This window comes from Rhineura floridana, chromosome 1 (genome assembly GCF_030035675.1).
Source record: "Rhineura floridana isolate rRhiFlo1 chromosome 1, rRhiFlo1.hap2, whole genome shotgun sequence".
In the NCBI taxonomy this organism is placed as follows: Eukaryota; Metazoa; Chordata; class Lepidosauria; order Squamata; family Rhineuridae; genus Rhineura; species Rhineura floridana.
Window position 1 is genome coordinate 31,101,442 of NC_084480.1, and position 21,004 is coordinate 31,122,445.

Consider the following 21,004-nt stretch of genomic DNA (forward strand, 5'->3'; position numbering starts at 1 on the left):
GTGAAGACAGATGCAAAGAATTCATTTAGCTTCTCTGCAATCTCCTGATCGTTCTTTAGTACACCTTTGACTCCCTTATCATCCAAGGGTCCAATTGTCTCCCTAGATGGTCTCCTGCTTTGAATGTATTTATAGAATTTTTTGTTGTTGGTTTTTATGTTCTTAGCAATGTGCTCCTCAAATTCTTTTTTAGCATCCCTTATTGTCTTCTTGCATTTCTTTTGCCAGAGTTTGTGTTCTTTTTTATTTTCTTCATTCGGACAAGACTTCCATTTTCTGAAGGAAGACTTTTTGCCTCTAAGAGCTTCCTTGACTTTGCTCTTTGTCTTTGTTCAGTAATTCAGGAGATGGTAAGACCCTCTGGACTTTGTTTTTCAGCTTTCTTTTTACCAATCCCCTCATTTTTGTGAAGTTTCCTCTTTTGAAGTCAAATGTGACCGTGTTGGATTTTCTTGGCAATTGGCCAGTTACATGTATGTTTAATTTAATAGCACTGTGGTCACTGCTCCCAATCGGTTCAACAACACTTACATCTCGCACCAGGTCCCGGTCCCCACTGAGGATTAAGTCCAGGGTTGCCGTCCCTCTGGTCGGTTCCATGACCAACTGATCTAGGGAATAGTCAATTAGAATATCTAGAAACTTTGCTTCTTTGTCATGACTGGAAAATGTACATGTACATGTACATGTGTAACATTGTGCTCCTTTACTACTTGTAGTAAATCTCCCATTTCCGATGTAACAATAGAGGCATACTCTGGATAGCGGTGTCTGAATGAACTCAAGAGATAAGATACTCTTGGAAATGGGTTTGCAGCACAGAAGGAAAAACTTAAGAGGCAAATCCTCAAAATAGCTGATGAGAAAGGCTTCCTCTTAAGTAACATCAGCTTGTATATAGAACAGAATAGAATTTTTTAAAATTAGTTTGTAGACAACATCAAAAGACAGCAAAACAAAACACGTTTAAACTCCACATAGAAGTATACATAAATCAAAATGTATTTTTGCTCAAGCAGCTAGACATAAAAACATTGAAATAAAATAAAAGTCAAACGGGGAGGTGCATGTTCAAATGCATTTACTCTGCCATCCTGTGTCTTCCCTGCTCCAGGTATATAAAGAAGAGGGGCTGCCTGAAGCTGGGTGTGTGGAAGAATGCTGTTTGCGAGACTCTGTATGCTGTTGCAGCTGTGGCCACTTGCTCCAGTTACTCCACAACTCTGCCATCCTGTGTCTTCCCTGCTCCAGGTATATAAAGAAGAGGGGTTGCCTGAGGCAGCGCCTTGGTGCGTGCCTTGGCGTCGCGCAAAGTGCGATGCTAAGTGCGATGCTAAGTGCGCACTTGGAGTTGCCTTGAGGTCACCTGGAGAAGAAGATCAGAAGAAGATCATGGAAGATTCCTTGTTCTTATTGTTTTGTTTGGTTGTATTATGTTATTCTTAATGCTGGTTAGGTATTATTTTATTGTTTAGTTTTTTAGATTCTGTATCATTTCTGTATCATTTTGCTTTGTACATCGCCTAGAGTGGCTGATGGCCAGCCAGATAGGCGATTAATAAATGTAATAAAAAAATTAAAAAATAATAAATAATAATTTACATCCTCAAGAATCTCCCCCACACTGAAGAATCTTCACCACAGTGGTCTAAAATGGATTCCAAATAGCTTTTCCTAAAACATGAAGCTTTTACCACAAAACAGGCTACCTTTGGCTAAGATCAAGTGTAATATCAGCCTTTATATGCATGAATGGGTACATAGGATGACATTGAGCTGGGTCAACATAGCGCTCAGCCCATCATTAGCCCTACAAAGTTGTATGAAAACAATAGCACTGATGGCATTGGTGTCTATGGCTCTCTCCAAGTGTGGCAACACTGGGCTCATGTCAAGATTTGAACTTGAAATGGTAACCTGAAGAATATCAGATGGTGGATTCAGCCTGTGCGCCACTACCCAACTTTGGCCAAAAGGATAAACAGCAGAGAGACCAGTCATACTAGGCAACGAAGCCTTCTTGCACCATCAGTAAACTAAGGAAACTCAGATAATAACATCCTCTTGGTCAGGTTTGCTCACTAGAATGAGCAACTAGGTGACTGGTTCTGGATGAATACAGACCACCTTGAGAGAACATATGATAGCTAGATGGTAAAGGACATGCTTTCGGGGATTCAGTTTGCGTTAAAGGTGAACCTATTTAATTTGTGCTTTCCGAAACAATTTGCGAACTGAAACACAGCCATCCTTCAAAGTTCGCACTTCTTTGAGTCTTGCAGTGCACTAAAATGTTGGTGAATATTCAGGAGGAATATTGATGGAGCTTAGGCTGGCAGAACTTAAATTGGTCCCTAAAAAGGAGCATTCCAGGGATGTGGCAGGTCAGGGACAGACTTACACCTATTCCAAACATCTTTCAGCTCAGTTCTGTGACCTGCCAGAATCTACTATGGGGGGAAAGGGTTAAACTGTATTTTAAAGGTTTGTTTTCCCTCTACTAGGTTTGGGCTGGCTCAGCCATAAGAACATAAGAAGAGCCTGCTGGATCAGGCCAGTGGCCCATCTAGTCTAGCATCCTGTTCTCACAGTGGCCAACTAGATGCCCATGGGAAACCCACAAGCAGGAGCCGAGTCCTGAGCACTCTTCCCTCCTGCGTCTTCCGGCAACTGGTTTTCAGAAGTATACTGCCTCTGAGTATGGAGGCAGAGCACAGTCCTCATGGCTAGTAGCCTTATCCTGCATGAATTTCTCTAATCTTTTAAAGTTATCCAAGTTGGTGGCCAGCACTGCCTCTTGTGGGAGCGAATTCCATAATTCAACTATGTGCTGCGTGAAGACGTATGTTCTTTTGTCTGTTCTGAATCTTCCAACATTCAGCTTCATTCAATGTCCATGAGTTCTAGGGTTATGAGAGAAATTTGTTTTTCTCTATCCACTTTCTCCATTCCATGCATAATGTTGTGCACTTCTATCATGTTGCCTCTGACCCGCCTTGTCTCTAAGCTAAAAAGCCACAAATGTTGCAAACCTTCCTCATAGGGGAGTTGCTCCATCCCCTTGATCATTCTTGTTGTCCGTTTCTGAACTTTTCCCAATTCTACAATATCCTTTTGGAGGTGAGGCGACCAGAACTGTACACAGTATTCCAAATGCAGCTGCACCATAGATTTATACAGCTGCATTATGATATCAGGAGTTTTATTTTCAATAACCTTTCTTAATGATCCCTAGAACGGAATTTGTTACAGCTGCTGCACACTGGATCAACATCTTCATTGAGCTATCCACAACCCAAAGGTCTCATTCCTGGTTAGTCACCACCAATTCAGGCCCCATGAGCATATATGTGAAATTAAGATTTTTTTCCCTCCAATATGCATAACTTTACACTTGTTTACACTGAATTTCATTTACCATTCACTCAGTTCGGAGAGATCTTTTAGAGCTTCTTTGCACTTCCTTTTCATTTCAACAACCCTGAACAATTTAATGTCATCACCAAACTTGGCCACCTCACTTCTTGCCCCTGACTGTAAATCGTTTATGAACACATTAGCAGCCGAGGATTCTAGCCATGGATGGTGTTTAGGAAAGCAGGAGTACAAGCCTGTCTAGAAGGAAGATGGCTAATGAGGGGATAAGACCTGGATACACTGTCTGTGTGCACAATGCACATGTGTATTTATAGGTTTACAGAGCAATCATAAGTATAGGAAGCCAACAGAACTTACTCCAGTAAGTTGCCCTATTCCAAATTCCATTCTTGAGTGTGGCTACAATGCCCTCCCGCATGAAAATGCCCCATACCCTTCTTGAGGGGAGCCTTTACTCCATGTCCATCCCACACATGAAGAAGTGCAGAAGGTGGGGCTGATGGCTTGGACTCTCTCATCAGTGGCAATGAGACCATGGGTTGTATCCAAGCCAGTGTTAACAGAGTTCTGCTGACACAGAAGCACTTTCATTTCTTCCCCTACCCCCGTGCACCCCAAATCATCTCTGGAGGGTCCCCCAACTCTCTGGAGACAACTTTGAGGGTATGCATGGGGCTGCAGGAGAGGGAAAAGTTCTGCTGTACTCATACAAGTCTCTTGCAGTAGCAGAACAGGAACAATGGATATAGAACTTCTTGCACCATGTGATTCAGCTAATTGCTTCTTTTGGTACGTAAAGGAGTTGGCCAAGATGAATGTTTTGAACTGTTAGGTGAAAATATTATTTTGATTCCATCCTCCCCTCCAGTATTTATATGATGGCTGTCAAACCCCATTCTTCACTAGACAATGCCCCCTTTTTTTGCATTTATCATTCAATGTCTGCACTATACATTTAAAGCAGTATTATACCACTTTAAATAGTCATGGCTATTTAATCCCAAAGAATCCTGGGAATGGTAGTTTGTTAAAAGTGCTTAGAATTGTTAGGAGATCTGTATTGCCCTCACAGAGCTACCATTCCCAGAGTTCTTTTGGGAAGAGGGATTGGTTGTTAGACCACTCTGGGAATAGAATAAAAACTACACTTCCCAGGATTCTTTGAGGAAAGCCAAGACTGTTTAAAGTGGGAAAATACATCTTGGAATATATAGGGCAGAAGGGGTCTATTTTCAAAGTAGTAAAGACCATGGTATTCCCTATCTCTATGTATGGATGTGAAAGTTGGACAGTGAAAAAAATGGATAAGAGAAAAATCCACTCATTTGAAATGTGTTGGAGGAGAGCTTTGCGCATATCATGGACTATGAAAAAGACAAATAATTGGGTGTTAGAACAAATTGAACAAATAGAAGCTAAAATGATGAAACTGAGGTTATCATACTTTGGAGACATAATGAGAAGACATGATTCACTGGACAAGACAATAATGCTGGGAAAAACAGAAGGGAGTAGAAAAAGAGGAAGGCCAAACAAGAGATGGATTGATTCCATAAAGGAAGCCACAGACCTGAACTTACAAGATCTGAACAGGGTGGTTCGTGACAGATGCTACTGGAGACTGCTGATTCATAGGGTCACCATAATTCATAATTGACTTGAAGGCACATAACAACAACAACAAAACAAAGAGGGAGACACACACACACACACAAAATAATTCTCTATTCCAGAATTTTATTATTTATTATTTAAATATACTGTACATGTTGTTCAACTTTTTTTTTAATAAAAAACACCACACAATAACCTTGTTTTATTTTGTCTCATATTTATGACGGAGCCAGAATAATACTTAGGGCACATCTACCTGCGAACTTTTCTGGCATAACCCCCTTCGAAATGAATGAGAGTCACACTGGAGCTCAAAATCACTTCAATCAGAATTGTGCATGAGAAGTTCCTTGTGGATTGTGCTGGTGTTCTGGTGGAATGGTATTACTCTGGGAAACCCAAGTGCAGCACAGTCCTGCTACAGAGGGTACCAGAGCACATCTGTATGAGCAGGGCCTTTGGCAGCTTTTTAAAATAAAATCCTCAGGAACCAACAAAATGGCTACAAGCTTCCACTTCAAGAAGCCCCCTCAATTTCACTTAAAGCAAAATTAATTTGATAGCTCCTCAAGTGAAGCACTACCAGGGGATTTTCAAAGGCAACCCCAAAAGAATTTCAAAAAGAATAGCAATTTGTCAGGGAGTGAGTTTTACTTTCTGCACATCCTAGAACTGTCTCCCAACTTCACTGAAAGAATGATTAAAATCAAATATGGATGTTTCCTGCAATGGTGAAACATCAGAGGGATTTTGAGGTGGGAGGGGTAAAACAAAGAAGTGTTTATAAGGCTATAAAAAAACCTGTCATCCCCCCCCCCATATTCTGTCTCTGTACATGCTGGGATGGGGGCTTGATTTTTTGTTTCCTGGCCTCTGCAAGCTGCAGTCATTTTTGTACTTTTTTTGCATGGAGTTTTTTTTAAAGCATTTTGAAATCCTATAATTATGAATGTTTACACATCCCCCTCCCCTCCTCCAGACCCCAAAGCAATGTTAATGGTTCTGTGACATGAGAACCTCGTTTGTCCCATAGATGCTAAGAAGAGTGGTCATCCAATCCTTTATTTGCCAAACAAACATTTAATTTTTGTTGTGGGTGGTCCATCATGCCCTGTCAGATGCAATTATCACTTTGAAAACAAAACAAAAACAAATGTAACACAAGGAAAGCTCTCTCCTCATATGACAACAACCATTCTGTTATTTTGTCTCAAGTTACCATATTTATCTCCCAGCATCCCCAAACCGTACTGCTGGTAGTTTGACACATTTCCCCCCCCCCAAAATTAAAAAAATTTGGTCATTCCCCAAGCAAAATTAACGTTATGCTAGCCCCTGGGTAGCCAATGTAGTGCCCATGAGATGTTGTTGGACTTCATCAGTTCCAACCAGCAGGCCAGTGGTGAGGGATAATGGGGGGAGTTGTAGTCCAGCAACATCTGGAGGACACCGCATTGGCTACTTCTGCATTAGCCACATGCCATGATCTGAACCGTCAACTTGACTTAGGCCACATTAGACTGGGATTTCCCCCTGGCAAGCACCAATGAAATAAAGGGCACACTTCCATGTCTTTCACTGGGGCTTGTGAACATAACAAGAGTCCTGCTGGATCGAGCCGGTGGCCCATCTAGTCCAACATCCTGTTCTCACAGTGGCCAACCAGATGCTCAAGGGAAGCACTCAAGCAGGACCGGAGTGCAGGAACACTCTCCCCTCTTGAGGTTTCCAGCAACTGCTGTTCAGAAGCATATTGCATACTGCAGAGCCCAGCTGTCATGGCTGGTAGCCATTGATAGCTTTACTGTTTCACTGGGGCTTGCAAAGAAGAACTTCGCAGTAGATTGTGCCCCTTTTGTATAAGGGATTTTTTTTTTAAAAAAGGTCAGAATGTATAGCCAGAACATTTCATAATTTGAGGAGAAATCTGTAGGCACATTCCATGCTAGTGCAGATACAGGGACAAGTAGAAAAGAGTTGGTGTTGGGCTCAATAGAACATTCTGCCCAAGTGATCTTGGTTAACTTGCACCCAGAAATGAGAGAAGGATGGATAATGGGTGCAGATGTGGACAGACCTCTCAGGACCAACATCACATGGCCCAAGTGCTGCAGTGCACATACGCCAAGGTAGGGTGAATAGCAGCCAGCCGTGTACTATGATGGATTGTGCCTACAGTTTTCCCCCCTCTTCACCAGCCTGTGAAGCTCAGACAAGTTAACAGATCCCAAAATTGCCTTTGTAGAGGTTATTCATTAGTATTTTTTTAAGGGACACAATTTGCAAATCTCTGTATCCAAATAATATTTCCAAACAAAATTAAAAACTGAACTGATTTCTTCTGTGACAATAAAGATCAAAGTTGCAGCATCAATATAGTCCCTTAAATGCAATTAAAATATTCATAAGACTACTTCTGTTTCCCACTACAGATACTGCAAAGAAGACATACACATTTATTCATTTATTTAGTGGAATACAATGTGAAGAGAGTGGTACATGATGGCTTGATGTACAGTTTTCTACTTAACTTGCTCTAACACAATGAATCTCATTATGGTTATATTGATGAACTATCCACAGCTCTCTAACGTTAAAGAAAAAAAGTAAAACAAAAAATCATATAGTTTTTTTTTCAGATTGAACAAAGTTGATATTTATGTTTAACTGAAGACTGCATTTACTCAGTGTAAGCTGTGAAAATAGGAGCACTCAGTTTAAAAAATGTGCCCAATATTGTATTTCAGAGCCATTGCATATATTGTGATAAATGAAGAACACTGAAGATGTTGCTTTAGGTTGGCTCTCGAAAGTTATTTACAAGTATGAATAATAGTGGTTGCAATCCTCAAGTCACTTACTTCAGAGTACATCTGTTCACTTTAGTGTGATTATTCTAGACTGTTGGAGTGGGCAAGAATGTCAGTGTGATCAATATCCACTTTGACAGGGAGGGTTTATAAAACTTGTGCCACAAGAGGGCAAACAGCTTTATTTAGAATCATAGAGCTGGGAGAAATAATAGAGTTGGAATCGCAGAGTTGGAAAAAAACTATGTAGACCATGAAGTCCAACTCCCTGCTCGATGCAGGAAATCCTGGGTAACAGAGGTGGAATCATAGAGTTGGAATCATAGAACCGGCCCCAGCCTTGTATGCCATGTAGTCCAAGCCCCTTACTCAATGCAGGAAATCCAGAGCTAGAACATCCCCATCAGCTTGAAGCCCTCCAGCCTCATGCTTAGTCTACACAGACAGCAGATTAAATTGTAAAACTGTTTCCGGACTGTACTGCCTCAGACTATGCATGGGGAATTGCATGTCTGAATATTCTTCCATGAAACAAGTCCTTACACATTAAAACAACAACAGGAAGAATGCTATACTATGATCTCTCTCCCTGACATCTAGATTTCTGTACACAGAGAAATTATGTATGTATGTGACCCCCACCCTCCACCCCAACAGTCTGAAATGGCACAGTCCAGGAATAGCTTTGTGACATGGTCTGCTGTTTGTATAAGCTATCAGTGATTCAGAGCCACTTTGGGGGAGAGGTTTCCAGATGTTGTCATTTTTCCAGGATGGTTGAGAAAGAACTTTGCAGTTCTTCCATGTTAGGTCCCAGTCTGTTAGACAGACAGGACCTGTCACTAGCTCTAATCACATTGTCATGTGAATGGTGAGTAAAGTAAAGCTGGCTTGGGGTGCTGTATATCTCATCGGTCCTTTCCAGTAAAACAAAGAAGGAAATGCAGTTAAAATGGCATAAAGCCAATAGAATGCTCCTGCCCTTCTGGTCTTTGAGGTAAACCTACATCTCCCAACCAGCACAGGAGAAGCAAGAGACAGCTAATTGGTCTTGCTGATCAGATCCTGATGGTTTTTAGGGGGCTGGTCTTCAACCTTTGATCCCCAGATGTCAATGGACTATACCTTCAATTATCCTTGACCATTGATCAAGATGTCTCAGGATGATGGGAGGTGTAGTCCAACAGCATCTGGGGACCCAAGTTAGAAGACCAGTATTTTAGGGTCTTGTTGATAAAATCCAGGTGTTTGTAGGGCCCATTGTCCATTTTGCATGAAAATCTGACCACTTACACTTTTAGCCATTGTACACCATTATTCCTCACATTTTTTAAAGCAAGGGGTGTGAGCAGGACTAACACCAGGCATGAATGGACTCTTGGACACCACCCTGTCCCGGGCCTGGAGCACTGTAGCCCAACACCCCCTGATACAGGCGGCGCAGGGCTAACATATCCACCTGCGTATCCCACCTACCTCTTGTGTCATGTGAATGACATATGCATGTAGTGTGCATGCCTGCCATCAACCAACATAGCAGTGGGGGTGTCAGCCCCTTAGGGAAGCCCCTGCTTCTTGGGTGATGGTAGGCATACTCACACAGCACACATGGCATTCACACTGACAGGAGAGGTAGGTGGGGCATGCGTGCAGGCTTATTGAAGCTCACACTGTCTGTATTAGGGGGTGCCTGTGGAGCTCCCTCTCCATGATCTGTGGCAGGACCTGATGCTGCCGCAGATCACAGAATGGGAGCACCACCCTCCCACCCTAAGGAGGAGCACTTCAGGGGCCCTCAGCCAGGGCCCAACCTGGCCGCCCTCTGGTGCCAGCCCTGGGTGTGAGGAGCGTGAGCATACATTTGATGCTCAATGCACTCACCTGATAGAAAATTGACATCTAATCCAGTATTCTCTGGCAGAGTCATTCACTCCCACTTCTTCTCCCTCAGCTCCTATGCAACATCTGAAACTGCCCCATGTTGAAAGGGAAAGGTATGCAGATTGAGGCTGCAATTTTCAACACCACATACATCAAGGCTATTCTGAAGGAGTTTGATTGCAGTCACAAGATGGTAATATTTGGCTCTTTTTTTGTCTTACTTTTTCCAGGATGGGGGAGGAGAACAAGGCAAATTGCTCCCTCAGATGTTAGCAGCTCCATAGACTTAATTCAGCTTTAGTCTGAAAAAATATAATTCAACCAACATAACATGCAGTTGGATGCATTTACTGTCTGTTCCACAGAACCTGCTGAATAACTCTGATGAAATTTCAACATCTTTGGGATCAGGTGTCTAACTGAAATAAGTTGGTAGATAAATGCACATCTGAGTACCAGTTCAACTCTGCCCATTTCAAAATAGCAGCAAGACTCTTCAGATGATACATTATGGGAAATTTTGCTCCTGTGGGGGAAAAGAGAATCAGCGATGCTGACAAAACAACATCCAGGTCATGTTGAAGTTCCCATGCATATCTGATCCTATTGTTTTAAGTGCAAAATTTAAAAAAGAAACCCAGTTTCAAGAGGAAAAACAAACAAACAAGATTAAACGTAAACCACAACCCTAGATTTTCCTTTAAGCCTTATCCATTTGGACACTTTTGGACACTTGTATGAGCTTTTTGACATCTGACTTGGTCAATCTTGTATAAAATGCTGAGAGAAGGAAAAGAACAATTACACAACAGGAAGCAACAGAGAAAATCCTTCAAACAAAAAAAGAAAAGAGAAGAAAGATATTTAACATCCTATTAAATAAATAACTTAGGGAGAAATACAAAAGCATGGCATTAGCATACAAAGGGCGGGGAGAACCATACTATTTATTTTGTTAGAACAGTTTTACTCTAATGTCCTTATATTTCTTAATCCTATTCATTTCTTTCACAAGATCATTCCAGAATCTTCTTTACTGCTGCATATGATCCACGAGCTTCCAGTAAATGCTTGTGTGCCTGTTTCATTGGATCATTAGGCTTGAATGAGCAATGAAGGTCTTTGATATGAGTTAGTATTCCATAAATAACTTTCCCCGAACATCATTCAATACATTGTCTTGTGTCCTTTAAGTTCTATCACAGAGATAAAATAATAATAATAATAATTTGTTCACACAGGAAAGAGCTCCCATCCTATTTGATCCAGCTTGTGTCTTGATTATAAGATATGACACAGAACTAATTAGAAGTACTTCATGTGCCAGCAGAGAGCACAAAACCTTCAAAGGCTTCCCTCTTCTTTTCAATCAAGCAGACGTCTGCACTGTTTCTGCCTTTCCTCTTCAAGAGGATTACCAAGTATTCCTGACAAATGATCTTTGGTTCAACTGCTATCAATAGAACAGGCCCTTCATCTGTGGCTCGACTACCATTGGGAGAAAATGAGCGGTTGTATTTTTCCTCCTGGTTTTCTGTCCTTTCCTTGTGGCTCCTCTTCCATTCAAGGCCACAAACATTTGCCTTCCGTTGTTTTTCCAAAAGAACGATGCATATGTATTGTATCCATTTTCTTCTATTCTCTCCTTTAGTTTACAGTCATTGTTAAACTCTTTCTGTTTGAAGGGAAAAATAATAAGAGAGAGGGGGAATGAGAGAAAGACAAGGTCAGAATGCAGAGAGATGCATGGACTTTAACAGAAAATGAATTGGTAACTTGCATGTGCTCGTTTTTTAGGGCTGTTTTTTACATGATTGCTTCCACTGGGTTATGTCCCACACTGCATCATTAATGCTTGGAAGGAAACCATTGCAGGCCCGCAGGGCCTTTGTTGGAAGTAATGGCATTACTCATTCAGCACTCTACCCAATGACTTCTTCCCATTTCAAATATTAAGAGTGTGGCATAGGGCCTGATAATGCGGAAGTGGTACCCATCCACCAAGGACAAACTCTTAGGATACCAGTGCAAATTCAAGTCCATCTACCTGAGACACGTTTTGGAATCTCTTGGTAGTTCCAATTCTCACAAGCCACATTGGCCTTGGTGTTCAGCTCATAATGGTCCATTCTTAGTTACAGTTCCTAAAGGCCAGGGTACATAGCTCTGTGGTACAACACATACTTTGCACACAGAAGGTCCTCGGTTCAATCCCTGGTATTTTCAGGTAGGGCTGGGAGAAACTCCTTCTCCAAAACCCTGGAGAGCCACTGCCAGTTTGGGTAGACCAAGTGAGGGTAACCTTTGCCCCTCCAGAAGTTGCTGAACTACATCACACATCAGCCCCAGCAAACATGTCCAATGGTCAAGGATGATGGGAATTGTAGTTCAGCAACATCTGAAGAGCCAAAGGTTCCCCAGCTCCAGTGTTGACAATACTGAGCTTGGTTGACCACTGGTCTGACTCAGGATAAAGCAGAGTCCTATGTTTCCTAAAGTCAATCACGTTTTATTGGAATGTATGAAAATTCATAATTCTGACAAGTTTTTTTTAAGAAAGAGACATAGCAAAGTAAATTTAATCTAACTCTATTGACCTGCTTTTTTCCAGCTTTCTCTCCCATGCTTCAGTCCCAACTGACTCATGGGACTGATACATGAGGATAGGGAAGGGCGAATGTGTCAATTTTGGTTTCTCCCCATTTTTCATTTTTCCATTCTTAAGTTCAGTTTTCCACATTTCCACATCAGTTTGCAATTCTTTAAAAAACAATCCTCATGAAAATTTAATGGAATTTCTTCTGATATACACATATCTGTATACAATTTTGCCTAACATACAATTTTTGCAAAGCAATTTCCCCTTATATAATGCATTTTTGTATGCGGTTTTCACTAATATATGCATTTTTATGTACACTTTACCCCAGTACATGCATTTGTGTACACATTACTTGGCTAGACAACTGCACTGCAAAATTCAAAGAAGTACAAATTTTGAAGGATGTGTTTCATTTTGCATATTGCTTCAAAAAGTGCAAATTAGGTAGGTTTACCTATCAATGTGAACTGAATTGAATTTCTGCCCCGTCCCTGCATGAAAATAGCTGAATCTCAATGAACTGATTTTGCCTTCACTCCAGACTAGCACATGGCTCATACCTTATTGAATAACTATGCTAGAAATGTTTTAGAATGTTTCTTAGGAAAAAATTATTGAAGCTATTTTTCATATCCATCTGATTATAAAAGCCAAACTGCTATACCATACCAGTGTGAGTCCAAGCACAGGAGATCTTGTTGGGAATAACAACGGCAACAAGAACATTCTGGAAATCTTTATAAAATAACCTGTTAATCATGGGTTTGGTGCTAAGGTACAAAATGTTCTGCATACCAGAGCCAATGGGGATTTCTATCTCTCTACACATTGGTATTTTGATCTCAGTTTCAGACAGCCCTGCTAGATCATGAGCATGTGGGTCCCATTGTTCTGGCTATATGACGGCATCTGGAAAAACATACAGTTTTAAATACCTATTTTGTAAGCAGGCATTCCTTGTTTGGCTTATGGGAAGAGGAAAGATGACTCTCTGATACATTTATTATTATATAAATGGTGGGCGTTCATTAGATATTTTGTGAATGTTAGATATTTTGAGAGCTATGTTTGCAATCCTAACCCCAGTTACCTGGGAGTAAGCCTCACTGAATTCAATAAGCTTTTATTTCAACAATACTTTTAGGTAGAGAACTTGTCCCAGTTTGCATCTGTTTTGGAATTGCTTTTAAAGATGTTTTTAAATGTTTTTGTTTCTTTGTTTTAAAAAATAATGCTTTTAAGACGTTTTATTTTGAAGATGTTTTAATATGTTTTTAGAGTAGATAGAAAATGAAATAATATCATATTTATAATAATAGGACTTACTTCTGAGTAGACATGGCTAGGATTGCACTGCGACATGGGGAGTCAAAAGGTGGACATAAGTATTTGTTATGGACCAGTGTCTAGTTTGAAGGACTAATCAGTTAGATCAAATCTAACTTTAATAAATCAAAAGACACACCTGATTTATTGGCAATGTTTTAAATTATGTTTAAAATAGTACTACTTTTAAATGCTGCAGGTGACAGGCACTGCCTTACAAGAGGTATCCTATTACTAATCGTTCAATTAATTCATTATTGAATTGATATGCCCACCCATCCATAAAATTCACTTGCATACAAGAGGGAACACCTCTTCTGGAAGCCTCTCTTAGACTTTTTGTTGAAAGATAAAAATGAAATGATGATAATGGGATTTGACGATTAATTAAGATAGCCTATGGAGAAAAGTGATCTTGTATGTATTAATGGACAGGTTTGATATATATTATATACTTATAGCTGATCTGCGACAAATCGGAAGTCAAGAAGATTTTTTATTGTATTATTATGTTTTTGTTGTTTGATTTTGTTTTGTTTGTCTTCTGAAAATTTGAATAAAAATTATAAAAAAACAAAAAAAAAAACCAAGAGGGAACACCTCTTCTAAGATGAAACCTATTGCAACATATACACCCACCATTTTTATAAAGAATGCCTTAGTTATATGCAAATGTATGCATATGTAAGTGCTTAATTATCAATTATAAGTCATTTGATTAATCAGGCCACACTCCTTATTACCTTTGGACATTTTTAGATGACATAATAAAAATCCAGTAAAATGCAGAAAGAAAAATCACTGGGTGGTATTCAACTACATTTTTGTGCTAGCACAAGGATTAGTGCTAGAGCAAGGGGATTTCCCTCCCTTCTCCTTTTCCTTCCTGTGCCCCATGCCAATCCCAATTCTGTGCTGGAAGGTTTGGGAAAGCCCCAGAACAGATTTAGAAGATGCGCAGGGAGAGGAGGGGGAAAGATTGTTTGTTGCACAAGGAGAAATCTTTGCAATGACAGAACAATCTGCTTAGTACCATAGTCTTTAACAATTTGAGCTACTGTACTGTAGTGCCCTTAAAAATTGATGAGATCAAATCCTGCCTTTACCATGAACTCAGTAAGTGGATTTTATGATAAAAATAAAACTGACTTAACTTGGGAAAGGGCCACAGCTCAGTGGTAGACCATCTGCTTTGCATGCAGAAAGTCTCTGATTCAATCCTCAGCATGTCCAGAGAGGGCTGGGAGAGACCCCTGTCTGAAACCCAGAGAGTTATTGCCAGTCAGTGTAGACCATACTGAGCTGGATAGATCAATGGTCAAACTCAGTATTAATGCAGGTTCCTATGTTCGTAATTTACAAGGATATTATAAAGATTACTGAGATAATATATGTAAAGCACTCTAGCAGTATGTGACTGCTGTCATTTGGTCATTGCTTTGGTCATTGCTAAAGCTATATGTGGGTGAAGGGGGAAAAAGACAAAAAAATTTAAGGCCCCCATGTGATTTTTATTAAAAGACCCAATCCAAATTTGGGCAAATCTTCCATGTGCCCTAGCACATCCCAAAAAGATCAAATCTTGTCACATCCAGAGGAGGTTTGATTCCTCTGAGTTTTGTAATCTCTAATCAAATGTATACTAATCAATTAATATTTTTGAAAAGCATTGCTTTCCATCACTTCATCAGGAAATGCCCAAGCATATGTGGTCTAGGAGGTTTGTCTTTTAGCAATCCTCCCAGGAATGTCGAGATTTGTATTATAAAACATATAAATTTGCTATTCTTAAGAACATAAGAACATAAGAAGAGTCTGCTGGATCAGGCCAGTGGCCCATCTAGTCCAGCATCCTGTTCTCACAGTGGCCAACCAGGTGCCTGGGGGAAGCCCGCAAGCAGGACCCGAGTGCAAGAACACTCTCCCCTCCTGAGGCTTCCGGCAACTGGTTTTCAGAAGCATGCTGCCTCTGACTAGGGTGGCACAGCACAGCCATCACGGCTAGTAGCCATTGATAGCCCTGTCCTCCATGAATTTGTCTAATCTTCTTTTAAAGCCGTCCAAGCTGGTGGCCATTACTGCATCTTGTGGGAGCAAATTCCATAGTTTAACTATGCGCTGAGTAAAGAAGTACTTCCTTTTGTCTGTCCTGAATCTTCCAACATTCAGCTTCTTTGAATGTCCACGAGTTCTAGTATTATGAGAGAGGGAGAAGAACTTTTCTCTATCCACTTTCTCAATGCCATGCATAATTTTATACACTTGTATCATGTCTCCTCTGACCCGCCTTTTCTCTAAACTAAAAAGCCCCAAATGCTGCAACCTTTCCTCGTAAGGGAGTCGCTCCATCCCCTTGATCATTCTGGTTGCCCTCTTCTGAACCTTTTCCAACTCTATAATATCCTTTTTGAGATGAGGCGACCAGAACTGTACACAGTATTCCAAATGCGGCCGCACCATAGATTTATACAACGGCATTATGATATCGGCTGTTTTATTTTCAATACCTTTCCTAATTATCGCTAGCATGGAATTTGCCTTTTTCACAGCTGCCGCACACTGGGTCGACATTTTCATCGTGCTGTCCACTACAACCCCGAGGTCTCTCTCCTGGTCGGTCACTGCCAGTCCAGACCCCATGAGCGTATATGTGAAATTAAGATTTTTTGCTCCAATATGCATAATTTTACACTTGTTTATATTGAATTGCATTTGCCATTTTTCCGCCCATTCACTCAGTTTGGAGAGGTCTTTTTGGAGCTCTTTGCAATCCCTTTTTGTTTTAACAACCCTGAACAATTTAGTGTCGTCAGCAAACTTGGCCACTTCACTGCTCACTCCTAATTCTAGGTCATTAATGAACAAGTTGAAAAGTACAGGTCCCAATACCGATCCTTGAGGGACTCCACCTTCTACAGCCCTCCATTGGGAGAACTGTCCGTTTATTCCTACTCTCTGCTTTCTGCTTCTTAACCAATTCCTTATCCACAAGAGGATCTCTCCTCTTATTCCATGACTGCTAAGCTTCCTCAGAAGTCTTTGGTGAGATACCTTGTCAAACGCTTTTTGAAAGTCTAAGTACACTATGTCCACTGGATCACCTCTATCTATATGCTTGTTGACACTCTCAAAGAATTCTAATAGGTTACTGAGACAGGACTTTCCCTTGCAGAAGCCAAGCTGGCTCTGCTTCAGCAAGGCTTGTTCTTCTATGTGCTTAGTTAATCTAGCTTTAATAATACTTTCTACCAGTTTTCCAGGGACAGAAGTTAAGCTAACTGGCCTGTAATTTCCGGGATCCCCTCTGGATCCCTTTTTGAAGATTGGCGTTACATTTGCCACTTTCCAGTCCTCAGGCATGGAGGAGGACCCGAGGGACAAGTTACATATTTTAGTTAGCAGATCAGCAATTTCACCTTTGAGTTCTTTGAGAACTCTCGGGTGGATGCCATCCGGGCCCGGTGATTTGTCAGTTTTTATATTGTCCATTAAGCCTAGAACTTCCTCTCTCGTTACCACTATTTGTCTCAGTTCCTCAGAATCCCTTCCTGCAAATGTTAGTTCAGGTTCAGGGATCTGCCCTATATCTTTCACTGTGAAGACAGATGCAAAGAATTCATTTAGCTTCTCTGCAATCTCCTTATCGTTCTTTAGTACACCTTTGACTCCCTTATCATCCAAGGGTCCAATCGCCTCCCTAGATGGTCTCCTGCTTTGAATGTATTTATAGAATTTTTTGTTGTTGGTTTTTATGTTCTTAGCAATGTGCTCCTCAAATTCTTTTTTAGCATCCCTTATTGTCTTCTTGCATTTCTTTTGCCAGAGTTTGTGTTCTTTTTTATTTTCTTCATTCGGACAAGACTTCCATTTTCTGAAGGAAGACTTTTTGCCTCTAAGAGCTTCCTTGACTTTGCTCTTTGTCTTTGTTCAGTAATTCAGGAGATGGTAAGATTTCCAAAGGTAAACAGAATTCAGTAATTGAGCCACTCAGTCTTCTAGTTGCTCCAGTTAGTTGATACAAAGGACCAACTCTGTACTACACTTTATGCTAGTTTAAGCCACAACTTCAATCTGGTCCAGAGGGTTGGGGAAAACCCTAGAACAGATCTGGAGGAGGCATGGGGGATGGAGAGGGAGAGGAAGTCTTGTTGTGCTGATGGAAATCTATGTGTTAGCAGGATGGCTTTGTTAGATACAATCCTCTGACTGTATGAAAACACTGGGTTGTATTCCATTAAGTCCTATTCAGAGTAAATCCATTGAAATGAATGAACCTAAGTTAGTCATGTCCATTAACTTCAATGAGTCTATTCTAAGTAGGACTAGACTTACCACCCATTGGTTGTGGGTGTATCAACGAATCTTGCATCAGTCATTTTAACACTTAATATGAACCAAACAACCCCTCAATTCATCTCAGAGAGGAAACAGTGTTAGATTGTGGCTTTGATTTCCGTCTTTCCTTTTGTCTTTGTTTTTGTTGTTGCTGATATTCACCTTCAATTTTGCAAACTTTGCAAGCTGTCCTCAAATTCAACTTCGCTAATTCACTGCTGCAGTCTTGCTTTCACAATATGTGATGTTAAAACACTATTGTAATCAAGGCAAGCTTGGCCAAAATGATAAAAAGAAAACAGCAGAGGGACTGAACATGCACCTGAAAATTACTTAAAAGGTTTTGATTATTATTTTTAATAACGTAGCTGCACTTTAGCTTTATTCAAAATTTCATAATATGTCTTCCAGACTGTGTAGCTACTGAATGAAAGGTGTTTATTTTTGTAGGCAGCAATTAAGTTTAAATACCATGATATTTTTTTGGCTGTTTAATCTAGAAAGCAAATATCAACATTTCTGGAAATAATTAATATTCATTTCATCTTCCTAAGTGAAATGAGCTAATGAGAGAATTATCTAGATGCTTGTTTGAGTCTCCAGTGGGGCATCCCCTGTCAAGGGGGAAGAGGGAGTTGCACCTGGAAGGGATGGACAATAGCTCAATGGTAGAGTGCATGCTTTGCATGCAGAACCTTCCAGGTTCAATCCCTGGCACCTCCAGGGAAAGGTACCGTCAGTCAGAGTAGATAATACCAGCCTAAATGGACAATTAGTTAGCCCTGGTAGGAGGTTGTTTCCTAGTTAGGGAAAGGGCCATTGCTCAATGGTGGAGCACATGCTTTGCACACAAAAAGTTCCAGCTTCAATCCCTGCCCTCTCCAAGGCTGAGAATCAGTATAGACATTGGGCTGTATCCAAATAAGTTCTACTCAGAGTAGATCTATTGAAATTAATGGAGCCTAAGTTAGTCATGTCCTTAATTTAGATAGATCTCCTCTGAGAATGATTAACACTGGGTACAACCCATTATACTGAGCTGTACAAGCCAGTGATTTGATGATATAAAGCAGCTGAACATCTGAAGCTGCCTCAGATCATTGGTCCATCTAGTTCAGTAATGTCTACATTGATGGTAAGTGACTCTCCAGAGTTTTAGGCAGAGTCTTTCCCATCCCCACCTGGAGATGCCAGGGATTGAACCTAGGACCTTTTGCAAGCAAAGCAGATGCTCTACCACTGAGCTATAGTCCTACATTATGTATATTTTTAGGATTACCCTATTTTGGGATTTTAGGTAGTTTTAAACTGTTTTTAATGCTGTATTTTAAAATTGTTGTAATTCGCCCTGGAACCTCTAGGGGAAGTGTGGGTAATAAATGATGATGATGATGATGATAAATCACTTAGCAGCTGGTGCAACCTAGCCATGGTTCATAATTTAAAAAACACACAATATGGCTACAGTTGGGCATGAGAGAAAAGTGGGAGGAACCAGTTGGGGATTTCAACTAATTATGGGTGCTGGCCAGACAAGTAATAAATATCTATTTATGGCATCTTCTTAGGTAGACATCTTAAGAGAAATTGGTCAGAAAATGATAGATCTTATGATCCTAAAAAAGTGAGCTTGGGGAGGGGACTAGCAAACTTCAGGTAGAAGCAAAGTCTGAACATTAGTAATCAGACTCTTTCTTACAAACCAGTTTCTTAAACGTGTGTTTAAAATTTTTACTGAGTACAATAACAACCTTGAAAGTATATTACCTGGAAAGGAGGTCTAGGAATAGTTTATAATACATTAATGAAATAAATAAAGGCAGAAGAATATACTTACAGAACCATAGACTTTCCCACTCTTGTTCATGGCAAGATAATAGTTGCTGTTAATGGATTTAACTGCCACAACTCCAATTTCCACTGATGTTATCTCCAATATGCCTAGAATACAAGAGGAAAAAAATGAAAATGAGAGTAGCTCAGGTCTGAGACTTTGAATCTCATCATTAAAGCGAGAGAGAGAGACAGAGAGAGGATGTATTGGATAAATATGATAAACAGCTAGAATAAAAACTGATCGTTTCAAACCTCACTCAAATCCCGTTAATATCCAGAGCAACCAATCAGCCCGCTTCAGAAACTTTCACAACAAGGATATACCCAAATCTTGTTTCAATTACCATGTTTCCTTTCCTATCCCTGCATTTGAAACTCCATAAATATTGAAACAGCTCAACTCTTCTTAGTGTAGATTTTCACTGAAATTTATCAAAAGAGACATTGGAACCGCAACATTAAATTAAATCTATAGCATATGTCAATAGAATAGCAGATCCATCTCAATACACAGAAACAGTGGTAAGCACTTTATTCCTTATAGGACATTTGAATAAAACTAAATCTCCCAGCCCAGCCATATAAAACCGGTACATTCATTTTTGGCAAGCGTGTTTGGTGTGTTGGGATATAGTTAGTCTAAGCCTGATGTCCCTGATGTTTCGCTCTCTCAGATAACAGAAAAAAATATTCCAGTCTGTTTGTAATCAAGACCCCATCTGCACTATACATCTAAAGCAGTATCATACCACTTTAAGCAGTCATGGCTTCCCCCAAAGAATCCTGGGAACTGTTGCAGGTGGCCTGTGTTGCACCCCTAAGCTACACTGCTGCCCTGTGGCATGGCGGAGGATGACATATGACCCCATTGTCAATGTTGAAGTAAGACTGAACTGCCAGCCCAGTCAGCTTTTGTACATCAAGAGGTCATGCTATCTTCTCCTTTGCTTCAGGAAGCAAAATGTTTTGGACCAGGTCTGCTACCTGCATTATAGAATTAAAGTTTCATGCTTTATCACTAACCTACACGTGGCATCATTGATGATGTTGTGCACAGCATTTAATATTGCATGGGGCAGCAGCTGAATGTGAGTAGCTGGGCTGCCTGAAGGAGTCATCTAAGGTGCTCAGCACTTTAGACGACTTCTTCAAAGCTTAGGCTAAAACCCCGAGTGGATTGCACTGCCCCACTGACAATGGAGACACCAGTCACCACTGCCTG

At 40.5% G+C, this 21,004-nt stretch overlaps 1 protein-coding gene across 1 annotated transcript in view; it reads right to left on the reverse strand.

Annotated features, from left to right (window-relative positions):
• Positions 1-5,116: 5,116 nt before the first annotated feature.
• Positions 5,117-21,004, reverse strand: part of FGF10 (fibroblast growth factor 10) — a 127,011-nt gene continuing 111,123 nt past the window's right edge. The window contains exons 2-3 of the mRNA XM_061617526.1: positions 19,784-19,887; positions 5,117-11,358 (exon numbers count right to left, since the gene is read on the reverse strand). Coding sequence (XP_061473510.1) covers positions 11,140-11,358; positions 19,784-19,887 — 323 coding nt within the window. The 3' untranslated portion in view covers positions 5,117-11,139. The remainder of the gene's footprint in view (positions 11,359-19,783; positions 19,888-21,004) is intronic.